Source organism: Toxotes jaculatrix, chromosome 9 (assembly GCF_017976425.1).
Source record: "Toxotes jaculatrix isolate fToxJac2 chromosome 9, fToxJac2.pri, whole genome shotgun sequence".
In the NCBI taxonomy this organism is placed as follows: domain Eukaryota; kingdom Metazoa; phylum Chordata; class Actinopteri; family Toxotidae; genus Toxotes; species Toxotes jaculatrix.
Window position 1 is genome coordinate 15,096,039 of NC_054402.1, and position 20,384 is coordinate 15,116,422.

General features: G+C 39.8%; 1 protein-coding gene across 1 annotated transcript in view; it reads right to left on the bottom strand.

Moving 5' to 3' along the window:
• Positions 1 to 626: 626 nt before the first annotated feature.
• Positions 627 to 20,384, bottom strand: part of LOC121187330 (cytoplasmic dynein 2 heavy chain 1) — a 111,820-nt gene continuing 92,062 nt past the window's right edge. The window contains exons 88-97 of the mRNA XM_041046522.1: positions 20,064 to 20,278; positions 18,964 to 19,068; positions 14,358 to 14,474; positions 12,015 to 12,122; positions 11,282 to 11,383; positions 6,600 to 6,689; positions 3,670 to 3,779; positions 3,482 to 3,563; positions 2,190 to 2,306; positions 627 to 1,494 (exon numbers count right to left, since the gene is read on the bottom strand). Of these exons, the coding sequence (XP_040902456.1) occupies positions 1,333 to 1,494; positions 2,190 to 2,306; positions 3,482 to 3,563; positions 3,670 to 3,779; positions 6,600 to 6,689; positions 11,282 to 11,383; positions 12,015 to 12,122; positions 14,358 to 14,474; positions 18,964 to 19,068; positions 20,064 to 20,278 (1,208 nt within the window). The 3' untranslated portion in view covers positions 627 to 1,332. The remainder of the gene's footprint in view (positions 1,495 to 2,189; positions 2,307 to 3,481; positions 3,564 to 3,669; positions 3,780 to 6,599; positions 6,690 to 11,281; positions 11,384 to 12,014; positions 12,123 to 14,357; positions 14,475 to 18,963; positions 19,069 to 20,063; positions 20,279 to 20,384) is intronic.

Below are 20,384 nucleotides of genomic sequence, written 5' to 3' on the forward strand. Positions count from 1 at the left end.
CATAAACACAAATGAATAAGAGGCCAATATACAAAAAAGACTTAATTAATCCATCAATCAAATTTGATGCTGTTGGTTGGATTCATACACAAACACACACACACACACACACACGTACACCTTACAAACCTCACAACCTCCCTTGTAGCTGTGGCCATCCATCACAGCTTCACTGACTCCGCTCAACCTCAACTCAGAAATAATCACACAGAGGTTAGGGACTAACGGAGTGCTTGTGAACGTGCGTGTGTGCACTTGTGTGTGTGTTTAGGAGAGTGTGAGAGAACCACCATTTGCTTTCTGAACAGACACTGAGACGTTCCATGCCTGTAAAGCCCGTTTCAGCCGAACTGACTGAGCAGCAGAGCGAGCAGAGTGACCTGTGATCTGTATTGTTTACTGCTGAACATTTGTGACTGTTGATAATGTGGGGTGGAGGGTCAGCTCATCTGTGAAACACACCTTCAAACACCTTCGTCACTAATATTCTCAACTTCTGCATTAATAAATAAAGCTGAACTGAAATTAAAAAAAGAGAGTTTCTCCCCAACCACCATACTGGAGGCATGCACTCGTTAGCGACTACTACCGCTACTAATTAAATCATAGCAATAATGACATTTATTTCATCTTTATTTTTAATAAATAAGGTCCACAACAACAGAATAACTGTAAAACAGGCAACAGAATAACTGTGAAACAAATATTCAAGGCTTTCAGCAAAATACAACGGTGCTTTCTTCACAAGCTCTGTAAACGAACACAAGAATTACTGCTGTACGGTTTTACACTCTTTTATGAAAAGTATAAGATGACTGGAGTAGTGTTTTATTAGATTAACTACAGGAGAGGCTCGGGGGTATTAAAGCATGTTACAAACTGAGATACAAATATTATTATTTCTTTAGCTCATTAAAAATATTACTGTAGCTTCATTTTGCTTGTCTGGTCCATGAAAGAGGAACTTTTCATTCACGTATTCGCGTTGTTGTTGAACTGAAAAGCAGACCACTACAAAGTCAGTTATTCTCTATCTGTTTTTTCCCACTTTGGTCCTTTCCCTTATGCCATATTATGCAAATGATAATGACATAAAGTAACTGCCTAACAGTTTTTAGTCTGCAAGCTACAGTGCTTGATTAGAAAATGATGGTGTTAGTAACAGAGCCTGACATTTTGGAGCATTAATAATTTGTCCTGTATATTTGTTGCCCCTGTCAGATCCACCTTTTTATGACTTCATTATCTTCTCCTAAGCCTCACTGTGTTCACAAAACTGCCCTCACTGTTACTGTCTCTATGAACTTGCTAAGACGAGACAATGACATCTTTTCACTGTTGTTTGAGAAAGAGAGCCGCCCCGGTCTGTATCCACTGGTTAGGGTTTGCTCCACAGGGCAGGCAGATGTGCGTGACCACCTTCACCCTCTCTGAGCTGGTATACACAGGCAGCCAGATGCTGTCTTCCGATGCAGCCGAGTCAGCAGCAGAGTTCTAGGATCAAGTGCAAAATACACAAATGAATAAATGTATTTCCAATTACTGTCTATTTAAATAGCTTACAAGTACTGGAATGATAAAATAATGATGGAGGTGTTTCTCAGCTACCCTACAAAAACTAATCAATGATCAAATCCCCAAAGGTCCCCTTATGTGTGTAAGTGTTTAGCGTTCTACCAGTGCTACACCACTGAAGAACACATCAGTTCAACCAGTTTATCACTGTGAATTTTGTGATTATATCATAAAATGCAAATGCAGTCTCGGGGGCAGTGGCTTTTCTGTCCATGTGTCATGTAAACCTGAATGACAGAAAGAATAGAGTCTTTCTAAGTGAAGTCAAATAGTCCTGAAATGATTGGTCAATTAAATAATTAGTCAAATGACAGAAAATTACTTGGCAACAGTTAATGATAATTCATTAATCATTTGAGTCACTTTTCAAGCAAAAATGCCACATTTGCTGATAATAGCTCCTTAAATATGTGGATTTTCTGCTGTTTTATTTCATTATAAACTGATTATCTTTGGGTTTTAGACAAAACAAGCATTATGAATACGTTACCTTGGGCTCTGGTAAATGGTGATGGGTATTTTTAACATTTTTAACAAAAACGATAATGAAAATAGTAATTAGATGCTACCCTACAAGCAACAATATGTTTGCTGTTTTAAACACAGGTACATACCTGTGGAACCCAGGCCATGTAGCAGGACGGGACAGCTGACACACTGGGGGAGTTGTGCTGATTCTCACAAAGATGAACGCCATCAAAACTGCATCCCTCTAACTGGAGACCTCCAACCTAAGATAAAAAAAACAAAGAGTGAGAAAGATAGGAGAAAAATGAAGAGGGGGCAGAGAAAAAAAAAACAAAAACCTAGCAATCATTACAGTATGAGTCAGAGAGAGAAAATTAGTCAGAAAGAAGAGATCATTAAAAGCAGCAGATTAAAGAGAAAGAGGAGACAAAGATGCCAAATAATGTGGTGAGAAGAAGAGAGAGAGAAATTAAGAGAAGAGGCGAAGAGGAAAGAGAGTATATAAAAGAGGGGGAATATGGAGCATCAGAGGAAGACACACACTCCCGTAACTGGATTAACCAGAATGTTATGCACATGATCCATGTGAGAGACGGAGTGTTTATGTTGGTGAATTCAGTTCAGTGACTCAGGGATTTTCCACAGTAGGCCAGACAATAAAGGGAACTCTGGCATCGAGTCAGACATACACACACATCTACTAAATCACCAGAATCTGTGCGAGAAAAAAGCAAGAGAGTGAGCGAGAGACAAAATCCAGAAAAAGCTGCATTGTGTGTGTGTGTGTGTGCGCGCGCGTGCATGTGAGCTCATTGCTTCACAACAATTATCCCCTTTCTCTTTCACTGTCAGATGTCTGAGTATTTCCCTTCCCTCCCTGCAGCTGCAGCCTCTTTTTAGGCACCCACACCCTTCCCCTCTCTCTCTTTGTATATTTTAACTAAGTGCATGTCAAGTTGTGCCAATTCTTATTGGCATTACAGAAAAGAAACAAATCCCTAAAAGCATTTAAATTGTAGACAATACAATTATATCACCCTTAAATCAAGGCATGAAAGGCAAAGAAATGCACAGAGTGGTATTGTACAGTATGTGTGCTCTCAGCACTGTAATTGTAGGATTTTCTGTCTGTCAAATGCATCAAGAAAGCACAGGAGACCTGAGATTACTGCTGTCAAAAGCAGCAGACTTGCCTCTAATGGATATGCAGCAAACTTACTTTGCTTTCTTTCTCACTCTGTTTTCTTCATTCTTTCAGCCTCTGCCTTCTTATCTGCATCTGTATTATATCATGGCAGCTTTTTACTGCATTATATTCTGATTATCTCTCAGTCAGCCTTGTTTATAGTGCCAGTACTCTGCAGCTGCAGAGGAGCAGTATGCATCTGCTGCCTGGTGCATGACCTGTAGGTTAATGTGTGTTTGGTGTAAATTCTACCTTCACTTGTAGTTTGGCCTGTGTAATTGGGCTCCTCCATGATGAGACAAACACCAAACTATCCATAGAACAACCCATGGACCTAAAACCACAAAAAAAGATGTTATTATCTTAAGCTCTCACTCTCTTTCTGTCTCACAAGTGTGCACAGACACGCACACATAAGGCCACAACGTGTTCGGCATTACCTGGCGGTTTCCTGTCTCAAAGCGTTGAGGAAAGTATCAGGGTGGAAGAGCTCAGATAGATCCAGGGTGTCTGACAGAAGAGCTTGTCTGCCTGCACGCTCCACCCAACTCTGTGTACACAGATGTACAGACAAATGTACACAAACGCACACGTACAGACAGACACACAGATTCATGAAGCAAATAACCAATAAACACTCAAGGATAACACATAATTTGGGAATAAAATAGGTTTCAAACAGGAGTCAGGCAAAAACAATTAGAGGATCAATAAAAGATAATGAGAATACACACAACTGACAATGTTCACGTGGTGAAATCTGACACAAGTAGAGCAGACTCTGAATTCTCAAAGTATTTGTTCTAAATATTCACCCTCTCACCATGAATAGTTTCCTTACAGAAAACACACATAGCTAATGTTTGCACTGTATTTGCCTCTTTAAATTTACACTGAGAACACTGATATGTGAGTGGAATATTCTGAATTGCTTTCTGAGTCTGCGTGTGTTTGTTAAAGAGATTAAAAAAAAAGGGTTACAAACTGCACAAGCAAAACACAAAGTCAATAAAAATGTGTAACCAATAGAGTATTTAATGTTCCCTTGTCTTTTTATCACCACATCGGCAAGATGATAACATTGAAACCCCAATTACCTACTAATGGAATGCAGTATGCACACACACATACACACACACACAGGCGTGAACATACAAATTTACATTTAGGCATGTGTACATACTGTATACATACACATACACAGAGCCAAGTATGTGTATGTGCAACGATAACAACTGCTGTATCCAGATACAAGTACACAAAAATGAAGTGTACCATATTAAGCAGCATCTGCTTTGATCAGGTCGGCTGCGTCCTTCTGTGCCACTGCACAAACTAGTCAGTTTTGTCAAAGTCACAGCTCAGGACTTATCCTGATATATCTCACAATACAATAATAGCTCTGTTGCTGTATGACAACAACACACTTCAGTGCCCTTTTTTTCACTCACAGCTCAAACTTATGATCATAGAAGCTTAAATGGCTGCAGTGGTCAGATTTAAGCCTTGAGAGTTGATCTAAGATTGATGTCTTGATCTATTCTGGGGCCCCTTTTTGCATTTATTGTTGTTGTTGTTTTTTTTTTTAAGCATGTTGGCAGTTTTCTTTTAAGTCACCATAGAAACTAGAGGAGCTGGAGGTCAGCTGAAGAAAATTGCTGACAAATAAAGGCGGAATGAGCAAACATCTGATCCAATCTCTATTATAAATGGGTTCATTTTTAGCACAGCATCAGTCTGGACTAGCTTTAGAGATAAATTGGGATGAGCATATGTCAAAAAAAAAATACGCACAAATGCAAGTCCGTACTCCCACATGCAGAAGCCCATACTAGTAGGCAGATGAACACACACACACACAGAGGCAGACACATGCATGGAGAAAGATTTTTGGCCAGCCTGTGCTGGTATGCGTAGTATTTATGTGCATGTATGCGTGTGAGCTTTTGAGTGTTTTCAAGGTCGTCCTGAGCGTCTGGGTGCACTGCTGTGCTGTTAGCTCTTTATTCTTCGGCAGCTCCGCACAGCAGCAGCTCTGGTCGTCTCCGCCTTTATTAGACTGATTAGCTAACAGGACACAGACACACTGCTAACAGCTCAGTACTGATGGGCAGAAATAGACAGTTAAGGACAGTCCAGCCTCCAGAAAGACACACATGAAGACAGATGGAGCGCAGGTAGACAGAGAGACTAGCAGACAGGGAGAAACACGAGATGACAGGCAGGCAGGGAGACACACACACAAACAGATGCGTAGGCAGGCAGGCAGGCAGGCAGGCAGGCCGACACACAGGCAGCGAGGCTCGCCCACACGAAAAATGAAATGCATCAAATTCACATAGAAATAAATAATTTCTGAATGTGTGTGCGTGTATGTGTGCACCCTAGTCTGCCAGAGCATACTGAGGTAGGCGTGCAGTCAGACACAGTTGAGAGGAGACTGAGAGGAGTTTCAGCCAGAACCTTTATTTCCTGGCACCAACCTAAGGCTGACACTTCCCAGAACCTCTTGCTTTTATATAATAATCCCCTTTTATTTATGAAGCGCTTTTGAAAACAACATTTGAATTTTTCTGGCATAGTTTTAGTCAACACACTGCCTAGATCTCTCGTAAATAATTTTGGTCTGAACCATAACTTTGAATAACTTGGACCAGGGCTCAGCTAAAGGACTTATGTCATGTAGCGATGCACTGTGGCCAGTATAGGATTCCAGTGAATGCTTTAAGATATCTGAGGTGCAAATAATTTGATACTAAAAAAAGAATCCTGTAACATTCATCACTACTGGAGGACACAGCTCACAGCGGGATATAAATGCATGATGGATTTAAATGGATTCCTAAATCATTATAATAATGCTGATTAGAAAATTCTTTTGCTTCATAAGACTTCTTCCCAAGGGTATCTGGGATTTATAACAGCCAGTGAAGTCCTTACCAAATGTCTTTGCTACAAGTGCACAGAAATTTCACCTCTGAATTTTCTTTTTTTTTTTTTTTGCTAGAGACAAAGGTCCCCTGATAGTAGCTGGCCTGTGTGAATTTCAGTCCCTGGAGGAATAATTAAAACTAAACCATGACATGTACCACAGGTCAGATTCAAAACTGTTATAAATATTTAATGATACATAAAGAAGTATGTTTTTTTTAGACTGTGCAAAGTTTACAAAACTCCCCGAAATTAAAATGTGCTGCCACAACTTTTGTGTGTGTGTTTCTCTTACTGCACGTGAACAGTCATATGTGACTCTTTGTATGTAGGTATTCTTTGTGTGCCGGTGGGAAAAAGGGAGAGAGACAGAGAAAGACAGATACACTGATAAAGCAAGAGAGTAGAGTACATCTCCTTATGTCAACACACGTGTTACCTGTATGGCGAGAGCCCGTGTTACCACAGCTCTGAGGTACTGCATTGGCTCCTCTGGTCCCTCCCATTTGTTCTGCCATGTTGAAGGGCACTGAGACAGAAACAGGCGCAGACAGGAAGAAAAGTTATTTGGAGCCAAAATGAAGAAATGCATCACAAAAAACAAGTGTCAGCAGGAAGATAAAGTCAGCCATGTTATTTTTGCTGTTGACATTCTGCAATCAGTTAGCTATGTGCTTCAGTCTGGCTGCTGTGCTGTGTGGTCGAATGAACATGCCTCTGTCTCACTCACTGAATGCAGCTGTCAGCCCAGAGAGGCACAGCATGCAGGACGACTGCAGATTCACTAAGTTGTATTGAAGACATTCTTCAGGGCAAAGAAGCTCATCTCTGCCCAGAAAGTTACTAGATTTGCACCTAGGCTTTTTTTTTAAAATCTTTTTTAATAGAGTTGCCAAATTGGTCATTGAATTATGTCGTGATAGCATCATGGTGAATGCACATAACGTGGCCTCAGTGTCCCCCTCTCTTCCTCTGTTTTCTTTTCCCTCTATCAACTTCTGACATTAGCATTGGCAACACTGGCAAGCAAGCAGTGGAGCACTTAACTCCCTGCATACTGTATAAATACTGTATAAATATTTGACTTATTACATTAAACTGAAATGCCCCATGTTGGTGTGCTCTTGCGCAAGAGCACACCAACACTTATAGTGCAACAAAAAAATTCAGATGAGGAGAATCTCCTACTAACAGTCAATGATGGTTTCCTTTAAAAATAACGAAACTCCTTCCAGAAGCTAACTTAGTAGTTTTAGTTTCTTAACCTTAAGCATACCTGAATGATAGAGGCAGCCATAGAGGTGATTAGAAAACGCTCACGTATGGTGTAGTTTTGAAAATTGCAAATGGTCCCTTTCGTAAAGCAATGACAAATGCATTGTGTGTTTATGCGTGTGTGTGTGTGTGTGTGTGTGTGTGTGTGTGTGTGTGTGTGTAAGGTAAAAGAAAGCTTCCCTCAGGAGACAAGCGTTAACTTTGGAACAGGTTAGACTGTCTGAGATCAAACATCTGCCTTACACGCATGCTCATGCACATATGCACAGTGGGAGATTGAGGATTGAAAATTTTATGTTATTCAAGCTTGAAAGCCATAATGGGACTGAAAGGGACTTTGTATGTCTCTCAGCTGCAAGTCAACCATTCAGTCACTCTCCTGCTGTGTGTGTGTGTGCGTGTGTGTGTGACACTGAAGTGTGGGAGGAGACAAACATGAAGGCTAAAGTCACTGAAATGTCTACGGTGCAAATACTAATGTCAATCAATGATAGATTAGACAGGTTAACGGCGCCAGAAAACAAATATAGTTCCAGAGCTACTGGCACCCACTGAAAGTATACCAGAGCGGAGTTTCAAATTTTTTTTTTTCATTATTTTCAGCTGCATTTAGTGAAAACCGAAAGTCTAAAGACTGAGCAGTTTCAGATCACTCAAAGCACATATTTCTGACAAATTACTAATAATAAAAGAATGAGTGAGCTTTCTTTAATTTGCTTTAAAAAAAAACGATAAATAAAAATGAGCCCTCTCTCCAAAAATGGTCTTTGTGCTTAGTCAATTCATATTCAACCGATGCTTATGATTACACATATTCTCTAAAGAGGCCCGCACATGTGATTTCATATTGCAGTTCACTGCCAGAGCATTTAATTGGTGCAAATAATCTCCAAGGTGACTTGCTGAATTCTTCAAGTAGCAGCTGGGGTTTGCTGGCAAGCAAGTGTCTTGAATAAGATGAGTCCTCTAACCACTTTTTTACTTATGGTTCGATCCCCAGTTTGCCTGAAAGTAACTGTGCTGATAAAAAACAAAATAAAAACAGTCAGTATTCACATGATAATCACTACAACTGGCACCGAAAAAGTGACTGATAGCAGAGATTGTTTAACCTTTAATCAAAAAGCCATCCCTGCATTAGTCGCCATGTCTTGATACTAATGATCTTTCCACTGACTAAAGTCAGTGGTGATATTCATTTCTGTTCTGCAGTGCTGCTTAGCACTCTCTTCTGATGCTTGGGTAGTTTCCAAGTATCTCATTATTTTTTACTGCACAGCTGAGGAGAGGGGCAATGGAGCTGATTCCTCCAGAGCTGTGCCTGCCATACTTTTACAATTTTACAACCCCAAATGGTTCATTTTTCAAATATATAAATCATATCCCCATCTCTTTCTGTTCCCCTTCTCTGGTCTAAACTGGGCTAATCAGTAATGGTTGGTTAAATTAACATCCTATGTTGACATGCTGTTTTTCAGCCGCAGCAACAACCACCTGTTAAATAATTTGGAAATATTATATATAACTATGCCTATTTGTTGAATGGGTTAAATGCATAATGTCTCCTTGAGTAAAGGAAAAAAGATGGATGGATGGATGGATGGATGAAAAGATGTCTGCTATAATGGATATTGGAAAATGATTTTACCCTAAATTGTGCAGTGCTGAGCTCTGACACAAATAAATGTTAGAGAAGAGTGCTCTATTTGTGATCAGTTCTAATGCTAATAAGTGCTGAGTCTCATGGCATGTGCACACAGACACGTTTCTACACAGGTTGATCCAGTCATTAAAAAAAACAATCATCTTAACCACTGAATCAAGATAAATTAATATTAAGAAAAAAAAAATCAAATTAAATTTGGGTTGCTTAATTTCACTTTGTCGCTGCATGTTCTCTTCCGTCTGAGGAAGGAGCAAGTGACTTGTCTTCTTTATGACAGTGATGTAAAACTTTGCCAACTGGGGCCACAAAAGTCATTAGGGTTTGAATTCTGCTGGTAGTAAATTTTGTATGTGTCCAGGAGTTCGAGACTTGGCAAAATGTACAGAAGCATCAACAAAGGTGACTGCTACTGCTGCTGCTGCTGCTTTTTTCAAGGTTCCATGACATTTTCCAGCCAAGGATACTCTACGTGATTTTTATTCAATATACTGTGATTTAGGACCTGTGATTTAGGCCTGTGATTTAGGCCTGTAGAAATACTTCATCTCTGGAAGATGCTCGCTTTCAGCCTGAACTAATATTCTGGATCATAATTAATCACCTTAATTTATAAAACATGCTGGGGTAAAACTCTACAAAGTTGTACTGCCCTACAAAACTAACAAAGTGCATCTGCTTGATTATCAAACGACTCACTGAAATGCTGCGCGTTGATTATGCACAACACAGACAGAGAGAATGTCTTAAAATGGGTCCTAGAAATGATCATCAAGGAAAGACGCTGTGCTCACGACTTTGGGTCATGGGAGAGTGTTTCATCAGTTGAATTCAAAGGAGGAAAGTGGTTATAGTTTTATAAAACACGAAGGAAAGCTCATCTGTCTTCTATACTGGGCAGTTACATAGGTTAGCCATAATGCCCTACAAGGTGTCCTCATTTGTGGGAACTCATAACAGATGGACAGTTAAATAGAAACATGGAAATCATGCATTTTTTAAATCTCTTTCGGCTGACGAGAGTGTCCTAGGTTTACTGTGACTGTGAGCACTGATTTAACAGAGTGCAGAAACAGTTATTTGGAGCTGTTGTATTGTCGGGGTGTTATGATATATATTTATAAAGGAACCTAGTTCTAAAGTTTTTAATAGTATTTTAAATAATGCAGTACAATGGAATATAGTTAAGTGAACTGAATATCATTTTGATTGTTTTATTCGTTATTTGGGACAAATTGTCCATATCATGTTACGTATTGTAATTGGAACAATATTCTTATCAATATTGTGATATTGATTTTAACTATATCACAGCAGTAATTTCACAGCCTTGGAATATTTTAGAGGGGAGCGATGCGAGGAAAGAAAGAGAAAATCCTGAGAGATGAAAACTGAAGAAAGTCGGTCAGGAGAGAGACGTTGAGAGTTGAGACTAAAGACTGGTGATTAAAATAAAAAGAGAGCAAAGGAAAGCAGTGAAGAAGGAATAATGCCCAAGGCTGCTCTCAGGAGATTACAAACATAGAAGGAGCAAAAGGTTGATTGTGTATCTCTCCTCCTCTACCTCATCACATCCCCTTTGTCTCATCTCAGCCTGGGGACACACACAAGGATACATGCTGTATTTGCTAGATGTCTACAAGTCAGCTCTGTATTACCGTACGTGTGCCTGCCCCTGTGGACTCAACTTCATCACAGTGAGGGAAAATTTTACACTTCACCTCTAAAACAATATAGCAAAGAGAAAGATTCACTTCACGCTGTCAGTAAAGGAGAGAGAACCAGTTGTATATTTTATGATTAGATGAATCAAAGATCCAGACAATGTACAAGACTGTCAGTGGGAAAAATGTGTTCAATGGTAAATGACTTACGAGATGCTTCATATGTTTGGCAGAAAGACACAGTAAGGATGTGGGTAAGTGGGTGAAAGTCACTCTCACTATTTCATTTTGATTTATTTTCACAATTAGACTGAAATGAGTCCCAATTATATTTTCCTCTGGCAAAAGCATATACACAGAACAAAAGATACTCTATGTTCACACAAACACAAACCAGCATATTCATGTTAACTTGTTTTTTGGGTTTTGTTTTTTTTTTTGTTTTTTTTTTACATACAAAATCTATGCATCTCAATTTACTTCCCCCTGTACTCCCTTTCTTTCTGTCTCCATTCTTACCTCTTGATTGAGCAGTGCAGTGGCCAGTTTTTGGACTTCAGGAGTTAGCAGTTGGGTCCCTCTGATCACCTTGCTCAGTGCAGCCAAGGATTGATGGATACTCTGTGACAACACTTACAGTTTAGTGCACATGCTGTGCCAAAGTTTTAGAGTATGTGTAGCTGCAGAATCATTTGATTTATATATCTGATTGCAGTGAACTGGTTCATGATGACTAACAGGCCGGCTGACTAGTTGTCTGAATTGCTAGTAGCCAGAGATGTAGTTTGTGATCTTTCTTGTTTTCATTTGATTGCTGCTTGAAAAAAAATCCTGCACTGAAGAAAAATCTTCAGTACACATGCACTGGTAGAGAAGTCACTATTTAAAAACTGTGATACAGCACTGTAAGGCCTTTTTTATGGTAAAAATGCACATTTCAGTGCCCCCTGTGGTTTTACCCAATTCCCAGAATAACAGTCGTAAACACACACTTCTGCTAAAATGTCCAATACATGAGAAGATGAATTACATAATCTAACAGTTTATGATTCACACTCATCTTGTGCATCTTCATGAAACAATGCCCACTTCCCAGAATTCTTAGAATTTGAACATATCCATCTCATTTATTGCAAGGTACAATGTCGTCTATCTGATGAAAGCCCTTGTGCCAAAACACAAATGGTAGAGAGGAAGAAAATTTAGTTTTGAGTTTCAAGGATAGAAATCATTTTTTGGTTATCTGACACACCTGGACCAAGCGGATGGCATTGAATTGCTCCAGAGCGATGAAAGACAGGACTGGTGACCCATGGCCCTCTGTGGGTGGGGCCACCTTCTGATGGATCAGTGTAGAGCCCTGATAGATAAGCAGTAGACAGACAGAGAGAAAAATATATAGATAAAATAGATATATAGATGGATAAGAAGAACCAGAGAGAGAGAGAGAGAGAGAGAGAGAGAGAGAGAGAGAGAGAGAGAGAGAGAGAGAGAGAGAGAGAGAGAGAGATGAAACCGTAATGTTAAAAAACATCATTTTCTAAGACAGACACAGACAGAAAAAAAGAGAGGGACAAAACCTTGAAGAAGAAAGAGATGTGTTTTCTACATACTGTGCAGCAAATATAATTAGCTGATCCTCCTTATAATAACCTTGGGATATAGTGCTTCAAGGCTTGTTGTATAATATTGTACAATTATCCCACCGTTGCTTTATGTCCCTCTTATCACTGGAACACTGTTAGCAATACATCAACCAATCAGTCCATTCAAATTGGCTGCTACACAATAGCGCAGATATAGAATTATTTAGAATGAGATGTAAGGTGCATTTTGTAACTGCTGCTGTGTATCAGCATGCCATCTTCTTTTCTTTTAAATTACTTCTTCCATTACTACAGTATATCTTCCCTGTGGGTTTCCTCAGCTCAAGATCCATTAACTAAATTCTTCCATTCTTGGTTCTTTCACGGTAACAAGATGAAACCAAATAGGAAATTGTTTCTTTCGCTTCTGCACAGCAAACCAGGGGGACAATCTGTTTCCATTAGTTAACATAGAGGTCTACTGTAAGTACACCAAGTGTTTATGAAAACAGAAAAATATTTTGTTGCATTCTGTTGCAGATATCACACTCTGTACCTGCACCTTATTTGGTTTTGCATACATCTACTCAGTTAGAGACGGAGGAGGAAAGAGAGGGAGAGAGAAAGGAGGACTGTGGGATAGAGGAATGGAGACAATGGAGAGTGATGAGAAAAAAAAAGCTGGAAGAGTGTGATTCAGCTTGTCTACAGCTCTGCTATTGTCTCTATTGAAAAAATGTAACTAAACAGCCAAATAAACAGTCTCTGCTGTCTCGTGCGTCTCCCCTCGATCCAGACTACATAAAGATTTATCAAAATAAATACATAGAGATCTACATGCACACAAAGTCACACACACACACACAGAGTTTACTGGCAGAGACAAGCTAGTATATACACAAAAATGCACTTGGTCACACATACTCACACAAAAGCATGAACATACACACTCACACAGAAGCACACTGAATTGAGCACAAAAAGATGCATAAATCATGAACATGCACAAGCACATACACGTATCCACTGATGGTCACGCTGATGGTCAAACAGAGGGTTAGCTGACGACAAAGGGCCAGTTAATTGAAAGCGGTCAGCGGTAGATTGTGATCTACGGGAAGCTACAACGGCAACAATTAACACAGTCAATCATTCTCCTCTCAGGAAGTGCAAAATAACTCTGCCTGCAAGGGACTGAGGGAGGGAAAGAGAGGGGGAAGGAGGCAGAGGCACAAACGAGAGAAAAAGAGGGGGGGGTAACATTTGTGATTTACAGCATGAGAGTGAATAAAAGAGCCAGAGAACGGGAATATGGTGGCTAAATTATTTAATGTAGAGGTAGATGTCCTTTCGATTTGAAAAGGTGCCGATCTCCAGGCAACCGCACACAGCAGTGCTGCCTGACTAGGCAAGCCAGTGACTATCACACACAGTGCTCAATTAGACTCTACTAATTTCCAATTAGCTTTCACGGCTTTTAATTTAGATTAGTTGCTGCTGCATGGGGAATCTAAAAACATGATTTTGCATTCAAATACAAAGCTTGAAAAGAAGTGCAAATAAATAAAAGTGGAATTAAGACTGTTTTTCTAACTAATAAATAGTAAATACTTAGCAAGTACTATGAGTTTGATGACAAAATAGTATATGTAGGCATTTCCCAATTATAGAGTTTGCGGTTTTGACTGGAAAAGTAAATCCCCCATTTCAGGGATATGGAAATTAATGTCTGATCCTGAAGAATCTTAACACAGAATGTGATTCCCAATACAATTTTAGGGCATGACATTAAGATTCAGATACTGAGAGACCTTTAAATTATAATCAAGTTGATCAAAATGAAAACAAATTAAATTAAATTAAATTCACAGGCACAGCTTGTCTGCAGATTGTCTTGCAACACAAAAGGAAGCATGTTTGATTCTTGCTAAAAAAAAAAAAAAAACTTAGCAGTGTGAGCTCTCAGTTCAGAGAAAGGAATAAAGACTAAAAAAAAAAAAAGAACTGACCTGGTTGAGTTTCTTCCATAAGTTGAGGACAGGTGAAAGTCCATTCGACCAGAGTTCTCTGTCAAACTTTGACCCAGTTGCCACTGAGCGACTCAAGAGACGCAGTTGGGAGATGACCTGTGATTCAATCAATTATAAACACAAACAAATAAATCAATTGAGCAAAGACACTGTACAAGACACAGCAGTACCTGTTTTCTGAATTAGTGATCTGTATGTTGCATGCACACCTGCAAAAGGTCACCCCAAAACAAATCTAGAAGCCCAAAGTGCTTGCAACTCCTTTTATATAATCAGACACGTGTACCTTCATGTCATAAACACCTTCACTATGTAGCCAAAAAAAAAGGTGTGTGTAGTATTTACTACATCCCACCTCTCTCCTGTGAAAAATGTGCAACACATATAGAATAAATGCATGGAATAAATATGCACTTTTACTAGTTTCATCCAAAAGCGACATATTATTTAAAAAAAAAAAAAAAATCACTGTTCTTAAAATATTGTAATAAAATGTCACCTACGTCTCTGGTGGCTACACTCTCCAGTGACAGTCAACACTGTTTCAGGTCTGGGAATATTACAAGTGAAAAAAGGGCCAGACCCCAAACACATCTCCTAACAGCTCCTTACACACCTAATCAAACATGCTTAGCTTCAGGCTTAGAGTCCTGGATAGTGCTTTTATCTGGACTCAGTGTGTGTGTGTGTGTGTTTGTGCTGTTGTGTGACTCTGCATATGTGTGTGTGTTGTGAGGAAGGCAAAGTGTCTGATAAATGGCTTTCATTTGGTCCAGGAGAACTCTTTACTAACACCTGCTTTATCTTCTCTGCTCAGGAGGGAAAGTGTGTATGTGCATATGCGTGCGTGTTTGTATGGAAGAGAGAGCGAAAGAGAGAGAGAGAGGGGGGGGGGGGGGGGGGGGGGGGGATAAAAAAAACAGATAGCTAATCTAGAACTTCACCCTGACAGCAGTAAAAATGAGGGCAGCTGAGGATGGAGATTTGAAATATGTTGGGGTTCAAATGTATAGGGATTTAAATATTAAGATTTATGATTTATCCTTATCTCAACCAATGACCAGGCAGCAACTGCATTTACCGTCATAACCGAGCGGAAAGAAAAAGTTACTCCACAGTGTCTATGTGCAAGGAAGTCAGTTTTAATCGCACCGGGTGCAGTCAATTTAGTTAAGGCTTTCACTTTAATTCAGTGTAATCCACGATTGTGGATCATGGTCTCAGTCAAGATGATCTTCAATAAAGACATCTACTGAGCTCTGTGTAAAAAAACACAGGCACAGATGCTATTATATCCAGATATATTACTGATCTGAACATTAGCACAACCAGAGATATATAATTTATTCAAATAAGATGAGAGACAAGCTTCTTGGTAAACAAATTTTGGTATTCTTAATTTTGATAATATCCCAGTGATACATATCCACTCGCTACTCCCTACTTACATTCATCTCACTCATCTGCTCACTGGACATAAAAACACATTATGCACTCATACATCATACACTGAGTCTATAAGCCCAGGGGAATCCTCAGTATACATTTAGGACCATTCTGACCTATGTCAAATCATTTGTTTTAAATGGCATCCACCGAAACCACTGCCTATCCCCTGGGCACTGTTCAGTGTGTGTGTGGTTAAGTGCCCAACCCACAGACAGTGACAGGGGTCTTTAGGGAGAGGAGAGGGTATAAATTAAGGGAAAAAGGACAGAGCACGAGAGAGGGAGAGGGAGAGAGGGAGAGAGAGAGAGAGAGAGAGAGAGAGAGAGCATGAAAGTGACAGTGACAGATGACATCAGGAGGGACATATGAGGGAGATAGGTGGAGAGAGAGACCCAGCAGCACACAGACATGAGTGGCCTTGTGGGAGCTGTGTGAATTAAACTAGGTTGGTGGTTCTAGTGATCAGCCGACCACATTGTGAGTATGAATGGACTTAAATGCATTAACACCCACACGGGGACTGTACACACAAGCTGTAATGGTTCTGTGTGGTTTAAGAGTGCTTGCCGAGAATAATTACACATAGAAAGAAACATAAAAACACAAAAACATCAAAACCATCTCAGTGTGCCCATCTCTCCCTTTCATTTATGTTCTATTTCCATGAGCAGGTGCATGAAGCTCTGTTATGAACTTCAGCGACTTTTACACTTGTTATAAAGTATATATGTTTGTGGCATTCTGTGTGAATTGTACAAAGAAACACAAACAGAATGTTGGTTATAAAAAGTGACCTTTTACTCTACATCCAGTTTCTCTTCCATCTCCCTTTTAATTGTATCTTCTAGCCTTTCCACACAACCATGACAGTGAAAGAAAGCATTTGGTATGTGTGAGACTGTGCTGCATTGAGTTCAGAATCTGCAGTTACCGTCAACTGCACACGCACATAAACACACACACACACACAAATTCATACATGTGGACACATGCTCACAAAAGCCGGGTATTCATGACAACATGAGCATAGATATTGCAGGCAATATGCAACCTCACATGTGTTGTCATTGGAAAAATTGTTCGCACATTCAGTGCAAACAGACAGAAATAACACTAAGAATACAAACACACACACTATAAACTTATTTCTGTATCCTTGGGTTGATCCTCCATCGCTTAACTTCTTTGGCTTGCCTCTAATTCAGGGTCCCCCAGCTTCCTTGTCCAAGGAACCCAGTTTTGTGGTTTGAGGATCATATTTACAGATGAGAAGTTTAGAGATACAAATCTGTTTTTTTTTTCATTGTTCATTAATTTTCTACATGACACACATGCGAATCTGAGGTTGAGAAGCTCTGACCTAACTGTTATACCTGAATGTCTAATCTCAACCTTTTGGTCAGTAATATGCTCTAATCCAATCATCTTTTCAATTTGTGCAGACAGCTGAACAATGCACTGTTAGTTAAAGTTATATCACTGATGCATTTCAGACTTTTTAAAATCTATTTACATTTACAAACGCAATACCAGGCAATGACAATATAACCTTGACAACAATAAAAGCCGACATGATGTTCACTGTGATGGATTACCCATCTAAACCTAGTTTTATGTCTCTGCAAGGTGAATTTTATTTTGAAGTGATATAAATGGAAACGGATGGCTGCCTGGTATAATGCTTTAACCTTAAATTGAAGTCTTGACCCTAAAACAAAGTGCTTTTATGTCTCCAGAATGGAGGTGACTGCCCGCAACATGGCTGGGATTGTGGGATTGGTTGAGGGATAAGTACAAAAATATGTAACACACACATGCTCACACACACACACACACACACACACACACACACACACGGCAAATAGATAAAATAAAAATAACCACAATGTTACCCAGTATAAATGTACGTTTCACCTGCAATCTGGTAACCACCTCTGTAATCTGAACAATAATTAGAAGTTGAACTGCCTCTTTAGACAAAGAGTGAAGTAACAAGGCAAAAGTAAAAGGTGAGAAACTGAGACTTCCCATTTTGGCAGGAGCTACTGGTGTGACCTGACTCCCTGAGTGGAGCTTTGTTCAAACTTTAATAAGTTGGAAAACACCATTATCTGTACTGACCAGCTTCACTCGCTGACATACACTGTCAGTGAGGACATCTTCACTGAAACTGCTGTTTGCTTGTTTTTTATTCTCCAAGTTTGTTGGGCTGCAACTCTGTGTAATAACAATACACTGTAGTGTTAGAGCAAAACCGGTCAAAATATAGACAATAAATGGCAAAGCCAAAGTGTAATAGGTTAAAATGAACAAACAATCTAGGTTGGTTGTTCTGATACCTAATTCTGCTGATCAGCACAGGACATCCCTAAGACACACAATGGACAGACAAACTGGGGGAACAGATGTGAAATATTTCTGCTTGAGTGAAAAGTCTTGCACTCATCCCAATGCTGACTTCACTTCCGAAATGAACCAACAGAGAAGCCGAAAAAGGAAAGACTGGAGAAAAATAACAGAACCACCATGGTTCCAGGTCATTTTTTAAAATCAGTCTTCTGTCTCGTGACAACAAAACGCAACAAACATTATTTGTAGCAAAAAAAAAACACAAATAAGCTGGATGAAGCTTTGCATTCAATGTGAAGTCACCTTAAATGCACACATGACCAAAGCATGTGTGCATTTAAGCACTACTTACAACTGATCATAAGCTCAGCACTGGTGGCAAGGCCCCTGCCTCTGGGCCACCCGTGTGCCACAAGGCTCAACATTTTCATATGATCCAAGGTCCCTTTGTCTGCTTTGAGTACCTTCACAGCAGATCATGTGAGTAGACGGGTAACCTTGCCTATGTGTGTATTGGCATCTATGTGAATACATGCGTATTTGTAAGCATCACTACTGCATGTGTATTGATGAATGTGCTTGTTTGCGTTCCTGTGTGTGGATGAGGTAGAGAATGCCTATGTTTATGTGTGAGTTTGCTTCCGTGTTTGTGTAAGCATATGGGAACAAATGTGTGTGTATGTGTGTGCCTCTGTGTTAGTATTTCTGCATGTGTGAGGCAGAGATGGTGTGTGTGTTTTTGTGTGAACTAGCAGGTGGCTGTGTGTGTGTGAGTGTGTGGCTGCACCTGGGAGCTGATGATTCTCTGGGAGGATCTCTCTATGTTGGCAGGCAGACCAAAGAATGCAGGTCTGTCATCCTCTGGGAGATTCTCTATTACACTGCGGTAGTCCTGGGAAGACACACAGACTCATGCAGGTCACACACACAGAAATGCACCCAAATGCTCAGACAGTAAAATAGATACAAAGAGCGAGAGCAAAGGAGGAGATGTAAGCATGCTGCCTGAATTTGTCATAGCTCTAAGACAACAGACAACCCCAAAACATTTTTACACTTCCAACCAAAACATGCTACAAGACTGATCTGATAACGTACAGCATGCTAGTTTGCTACATGCGACTATGGGTTAAATAATGCTATATAGTCCCGGTTTGATGTATAGTTTAATGCTGTTTCTATAACAATATTCACTTGGCACAAAAAGTACTTTAAAGGCTTAAATCATTAAAACTGAACTCCCACTTACTATCGACTGCTGAATTGTAATTCCAATTCCAAAATACAGATTTCCACTTTGATTTCTTTGGCTTACCAAATGGTCTCCATGGCTCTGCTGTATACTGTTTATTTCTAATAGGGCTTCAAACGAACAAGCATCTATTAAACAGTTTGGGGCATATATGCCCACTTATTTTTTTGTGTATACTGAGTTGCATCCACAGAATGCAAACTACATGCCAAGCAATACAAAAACAAAACAAATTGGGTAAACTTGAGAAACTAATGGCACTTATTTATAGTGGCTGCTTTATAAACCAACTTAAAATGAAGCTAACACAACACAGACTAATGAAATTTCAATACAACCACACCACAAACAGTAAATTTAGTCGCTTCAGCATTAATTCAGTACCATTTCTTTGAATTGTTTTTTGCTTCTTTGCCAATGCACCTGGGGCTATTTGTGTGTGCATACACTACACTGCACCTCAAGCTATGCAGTACAAAAACATTGTAGTGCTTATTTATTTTCTCTGTAGCTAGAATTAATTTCTCAAACATGTTGAAGAGCCCTTCATACGGCACCTATGGCTGCAACTCTTAATTAAAGTTTGTGCTTGCTAACTGTACATGTTGCACCATAGTGTCATGCTCACAACCTACCAATATGGAGCAAGAGTTTGGGAGGTTGATCTGTGATGGAAGGAAGCGTGTTCCTCCTCTGCTCTTTCTTTGACCAGCCGAGAGGAGACGTGCCGAGAAGAACTGCTCAAGGTACGAACGTAAGATGCGGAGGTCAGAGGGGTTGTCGATGCGTCCGCCATAGATGGCACTCTCCAGCAGGCCATGGACAAACTCCCACTGGAAAGTTTTACCACCTTGGAGATACCAATACACAAAGGCACACAGTGAATACTATGAACATGTGTAATCAGTATGCATGGAACGAAACAAGTGTGCTAATGTGCGCATACACGTACTGAG